The sequence below is a fragment of the Acipenser ruthenus genome, unplaced genomic scaffold (assembly GCF_902713425.1).
Source record: "Acipenser ruthenus unplaced genomic scaffold, fAciRut3.2 maternal haplotype, whole genome shotgun sequence".
Taxonomy (NCBI): Eukaryota; Metazoa; Chordata; class Actinopteri; order Acipenseriformes; family Acipenseridae; genus Acipenser; species Acipenser ruthenus.
In genome coordinates, this window is record NW_026708843.1 from 255,582 (window position 1) to 262,238 (window position 6,657).

General features: G+C 42.3%; 1 protein-coding gene across 1 annotated transcript; it reads left to right on the forward strand.

The window, feature by feature from the left end:
- Positions 1-482: 482 nt before the first annotated feature.
- On the forward strand, positions 483-6,381 carry LOC131736361 (proteoglycan 3-like). The gene is made up of 6 exons (XM_059021894.1): positions 483-524; positions 1,458-1,561; positions 2,606-2,976; positions 3,745-3,879; positions 4,647-4,746; positions 5,849-6,381. Exons 2-6 carry the CDS (start codon positions 1,504-1,506, stop codon positions 5,914-5,916), a joined length of 732 nt encoding a protein of 243 aa, XP_058877877.1. The 5' UTR covers positions 483-524; positions 1,458-1,503; the 3' UTR covers positions 5,917-6,381.
- Positions 6,382-6,657: the final 276 nt, after the last annotated feature.

Consider the following 6,657-nt stretch of genomic DNA (forward strand, 5'->3'; position numbering starts at 1 on the left):
ACACACACACACACACACACACACATATATATATATTCAATCCTAAAATTCTAGGTGATGCAAAACTTTTTTGCCATAGCTGAAGACTTATATGCAAAAAAAAATAAAAAATAAAAAATACAGGGGTACAAATATTCACAAGGAGAATATAAATTCTCTGACACCGCTATGTAGAGAAACTGAATTAGGCAGGTTTTACTGTAGTCAAATAAGAAAAAAAAATGTTCTTACTACAAACCCTGTAAAGTGTTTTATAGTAATGTTCAAACTATTAATTATGATTAAACTTGTCGAGGATTTCTGTACGATAATGTGGCGTGATTAACAGGGCGTGTCGTGTCACAGAGAACATTGACTTCTTTGGTCGTGGCTCTTGGCAGAAGGGCAGATAGGGCGGATAAGGGCGGGTAGGGGCGGGTAGGGACGGGTAGGGGCAGTTTGAGAGTTCCTCATTATTTAGGATATAAAGGGGTCGAGGATCTGGGAGGGAGAACCAGACAGCTGGACACGACTTCTCCTGTCAGGTAAGAATCCTTTACTTCACCTCTCTAAGCCGTCGTATTGAACAAAACCGCTCGGGAAATCTTACACACCTTTCCATTCGCTACACGGCTCTGAAATGCGTTTTCTTTTACAGAATTCAATAACTTTTGAGTAGCGATCGTTGCTTTTCCTATCAATATCAGCCTACAGCTCTGCTTAAAAGTTTTGCATCGTCACCCTATAGAATGAACTCATTTTGCTTTATAAAGTCGAATGCAACCTGCTGAATAATGTTGCCTTTGAATTACACACAGCTTTGTAGTTTTGCATATACTTAACAGAACGACTGAAAATAGAACAATCTGGCATTTGGAAATCTAACATGAAATACTACTGTACTACTATTATGACTTTTTTTCTTTGTGATATCATTTTGTAGTTTATTTGATCACATGATGTTAAATAAATACATTGTGTTCATATAGTTTAAAAGAAAAATAACCAAAGATGTCTCAATCCTAAAATTCTAGGTGATGCAAAACTTTTGGCCAGAGCTGTAGTTTCCTCAAGCAATCTCTCAAAGCTAATCAGAATTGTAGCACTGACGTTTATCAGCATACATTTCATTCACTAACAGCTGCTAAAAAAAAATGACCATTAATAAAAATTCTCCTTTGTGCTTTAATCAGGAGTCTTAAAAAACTTCTAAAAAATCTCCTGCGTTTGACCGCGTGTGGCTCCGTGTTCCTTTTCTCTCACTATTTGAAATGAATTGCATTTGTCCCCAGTTAAAGTCTCCAATTCATTTAGATCATCGCTAAGCTGTCTATTGTGATAAGATTTCCAGTTCCAGTGGTTTGGTTTCATATGCACAGCAATTTAAAACTACAGCAGCAATGGGCTGTTCTGATGCATGGGCACACTGCTGTGTTTCTGGTGCAGTCTGACCTGTTCGTATCCGTGTTTTATTGCAGCCCATCAATATTCTGTGTCTATTGATTCCGGATCTGTTTGACCAAGATGAAGAGTCTTTTTCTCCTGGTGCTGCTCTGCAGTGCTGAGCTGATCTCCTCTTTTGGTAAGATTATCACGGGGCAGGGTCTGATTGTATTCATATACACTGACACACACACACACACACACACACACACACACACACAGACACATAGACAGAGAGATATAGAGACACACACACACACAGAAGCAGAGACAGAGAGACAGAGATATAGAGAGACACACACACACACACAGAAGCAGAGACAGAGAGACAGAGAGACACAGACACACACAGACACGGAGACATAAAGACACAGAGTCTCACACACACACACAGACACACACACACAAAGAGACACAGGCATAGACACTCACATACAGACACACACACATATAGACAGCGACACACACACACACACAGACACAGACACAGACACATACACACACACATAGACACCGATACACATAAACACACACACACACACATCAGTAAACACACTCGTTTAGTAGTAAGGTACACTTTCTCTTACAGTATAGAGGTACACACACATTCATATACATCAGTTGTTTCATTGACATAGTATGGCAGTTTATATTGCTGGGATGGGGGATGGATGATGTCACTGACAGGCTGGTTTATATTGCTGGGATGGGGGGTGGATGATGTCACTGACAGGCTGGTTTATATTGCTGGGATGGGGGTGGATGATGTCACTGACAGGCTGGTTTATATTGCTGGGATGGGGGGTGGATGATGTCACTGACAGGCTGGTTTATATTGCTGGGATGGGGGGTGGATGATGTCACTGACAGGCTGGTTTATATTGCTGGGATGGGGGGTGGATGATGTCACTGACAGGCTGGTTTATATTGCTGGGATGGGGGATGGATGATGTCACTGACAGGCTGGTTTATATTGCTGGGATGGGGGGTGGATGATGTCACTGACAGGCTGGTTTATATTGCTGGGATGGGGGGTGGATGATGTCACTGACAGGCTGGTTTATATTGCTGGGATGGGGGATGGATGATGTCACTGACAGGCTGGTTTATATTGCTGGGATGGGGGGTGGATGATGTCACTGACAGGCTTGTCTTTGTGTGTGTCTCTCTGTCTCTCCTCCAGCTGTTCCTGCAAATGTGGAAGTGCATGCAGATTCTGCAGCGCATGCAAATTGTGCAGCGGATGCAGATTCTGCAGCGCATGCAAATTGTGCAGTGCATGCAGATTGTGCAGCGCATGCAGATTGTGCAGTGGATGCAGATTGTGCTGCGCATGCAGATTCTGCAGAGCATGCAGATTGTGCAGCAGATGCAGATTCTGCAGAGCATGCAGATTGTACACCAAATGCAGATTGTGCAGCAGATGTGGAAGTCAAGGACTGGGGTGCCTACTGCAACGCTACCTTCCCAGGGCTGTGTGAGACTCAGTCTTACTCTGATGGATGCCATAGATACACATTCCACAGACATGCCGTTAGCTTCTCTTGTGCTGAGGTACCAATGCATTATTATTATTATTATTATTATTATTATTATTATTATTATTATTATTATTATTATTATTATTAGTAGAAGTAGTAGTAGTAGTAATATTAATTAGTCACTTCCAATAGGAGCTCGTTTGTTTGACGTCTCATCCTGAAGGACGGAGCACAAGGAGGTTCAGTGACTTGCTCAGGGTCACACACACACAGGGAGTCAGTGGCTGCTGCAGAGTCACTTCCAATAGGAGCTCGTTTGTTTGACGTCTCATCCGCGTGTGCTATACTTTAGGCTGCAGTGTTTCAGATGCACGATTTCCGTGAAACGTACCCATTGCCCTTTGTGTAATATGCCCTTGTGTGAAAATTCTGAACAAATAGTAGTTTATATACAGCAATGGCCAAAAGATTAGAATCATCATCACTCTATAGAATTAACTCATTCTGCTTAGTAAAGTTCAATGAAACCTGTTGAATAATGTTACCTTTCAAAATCTAACATAAGATACTACTGCACTACTTTTATGGCTTCTGGTAGAGTTTTGTTCAGTTTTCGAATGTATAACATCGATATTGAAACTCCTGCTCAAGGCTTGTACACATACCCACACACACACACACACCCACACACACAGATACACAGAGACATAGAGACACACACAGAGACACATAGATCCGCATAGATACACACACACACAGACACAGACACACACAGACACACACACACACACAGACACAGAAACCGATATTGAAGCTCCTGTTGCTTCTCTTCTCTCCTCAGATCCACTGTCAGCATAGTCACTGTGGCCACCTGGCTTCTGTTAACAATCATTGCATTAACCATGCCCTCACCTGCTTGAGTGTTCAGTGCAACCATGCGCTTACAACGTGGATAGGAGGCCAAATGACATGCAGGGTGAGAATAAACTACCTCTCTATCTGTCTGTCTGCGTCTGTCTGTCTGTCTGTCTCTCTTTGACTCAGTTTGCCTGTGTGTCTGTCTGTGTGTTTCTCTCTGTCTGTGTGTCTCTTTCTGTCTGTGTATCTCTCTCTCTCTGTCTGTGTGTCTCTCTCTGTCAGTCTGTGTGACACTGTGTTAAATTGCTATATCTGTGTGAAAGACGACTAATGAGTTCAGGAGCTGCTCTTCAGGTCTTGCTGCGCTGCCGTTGACATGCAGTACAGTATGTAACCCAGGCAGGGTCTCTATAGAAGAAACAGCACCATCTAGTGATCTGCAAAAGCACTGCACTCGATAGTGCTAGCCACTGGTACAGTGTTTTTATTTATATTTATTTTATCCCAGGCGACTCACACAGACGTCACAGAGCAGCACAGACAGGGTTACAATGCAAGATTCATATTTAAACAGAGTGCGGTTTACAGACAGTGCAGATAATAATAACACTGCTAGAATACAATATGAACCAGGAGGCAACAAGTTAGGATCACAGCGAGTTAGATCTACAGTGACAGATTAGCAGTGCAATAGTGCAAGGATAGCGCATCAGCTGAGGATCCAGTGACGAGGTGCTGAGGTGAGGAGAGTCCAGTGCAGAGCAGGAGGGGCGGATCCAGAAATCTACAAGCCTAAACAGGGGGATGTTGAGGAGGCTGGGAGAGATGGAGGACAGCACTGGCTGCACTCTTTGAGTAAGACTGTTTCTCTGTCTTGTTTCTCAGGGGTTTCAGTGGACTGACGGCTCCTGCTGGAGATACCAGAACTGGTATTACGGTTGTCCAAGAAGCTGTGGCGGTTCATGTGTGGTACTTAACTGGGGAGGTGAGGAATTATTATTATAATAATAATAATTATTATTATTATTATTATTATTATTATTATTTATCAGACGCCCTTATCCAGGGTGGCTTACAATTGTTACAAGATATTGCATTATTTTGACATACAATTCCCCATTTATACAGTTGGGTTTTACTGGAGCAATTTAGGAGGCTGTGTGGTCCAGTGGTTAAAAAAAGGGCTTATAACCAGAAAGTCCCCGGTTCAAATCCCACCTCAGCCACTGACTCATTGTGTGACCCTGAGCGAGTCACTTCACCTCCTTTTGCTCCGTCTTTCGGGTGAGACGTAGTTGTAAGTGACTCTGCAGCTGATGCATAGTTCACACACCCTAGTCTCTGTAAGTCGCATTGGATAAAGGCGTCTGCTAAATAAACTAATAATAATAATAATAATAATAATAGGTAAAGTATCTTGCTCAAGGGTACAGCAGCAATGTCCCCCCACCTGGGATTGAACCCACAACCCTCCAGTCAAGAGTCCAGAGCCCTAATTGGAAGGAGTTATAAATGTTGTTATATATATATATATATATATATATATATATATATATATATATATATATATATATATATATATATATATATATATAATAAAGCTGTATTTTTTAAGTGTCAGCACGTGATTACACACACACACACACACGGAAAAGTAAATGCAGACAGTATTCTATTAAGCTAAAATTAGCGGTACAATGTTCTTTGAGATCCAAAAAAAAAAAGAACTCAACGCAATTAAAATATCAAATCAACACAATGAGACACAATTCTGCTGGCGACACAATTTGGCAAGGGAGAACTTATTTCGCACCAACAGTGCACGATACTGCAAGGTGACGTGAAGATGACCTTCCTGGTCAATTGGTTGCCTGGCGTTGCGCGACCCAGCTGTTTCCACAAAGGCGCACGAACACACCCACAACCTCGTTTACTTCACCTTTATTACGAATTCCATGACACTTAGTGGGATTGTCGCTGTGTTATTGATGAACAAAGCCGTGTTCGTGATAAATAAACTGCGGGGGTGCGCTCGCCGTGTGTATCTCCACCTCACGCGCGCATGCAATGTTCTCTTTTCTTTTCAGCGACCGGAAAGTGGTGCAATCGTCCGTGCTGTGAACCGCGCCCCTTTATTTGTAAGGGGAGGCGCTAAGGCATGAAGACTCTTCCAGGTTCCTCCACGCTACGCTTGGCAGTTGTATAAAACGGAGCTCCCTCCTACGTCAGACTTTATTGGAACCACCGGTCCGTCACTCTAAAGTATGGTCTAAAAACAACAAATCTTGATAAAAAAAGAGGAAGTAGCTTGAAATATCATTGTGTGAACGCTTTCTGTTTTACATTTTTGTGTGTGATGTGTTTTTGGTATTCCATCCCATACTACTTAAGATTTTAGTTCTATACAAAGTAACGACAGTACCGCACAGCCACCGACAGGGGGCAGTGAAACAAAGCGCTTAGCTTTGAAGATGAAGATTCGAGGTTATTCAAGGTTTTAAAACACACACACACGATATTTTCAGATCCTTTCTCTTTATCGTTGCTCTAAGGCATTCTTGTGATCAAATACAATTGAGAAGAGGGGCTCCCAAGCATAAAGACAAGGCTTCAAATCACATTGTAGAAATGAATCGATATTTTAATTCACATTTTTGAAGGAGTGCTGACCATCTATAAAACGCATTCTCTCGCCTCTTATTAGCTCCATCACTGGCCCCTCCCTTTAAAGGAGCGCTGACCATCTTTAAGATCCATTCTCTCACCTCTTATTAGCTTTATTAACATGATCACCGGCCCCTCCCTTTAAAGGAGCGCTGACCATCTTCAAAATCCATTCTCTCACCTCTTATTAGCTTTATTATTAACATCATCACTGGTCTATTTCAAGCCACTG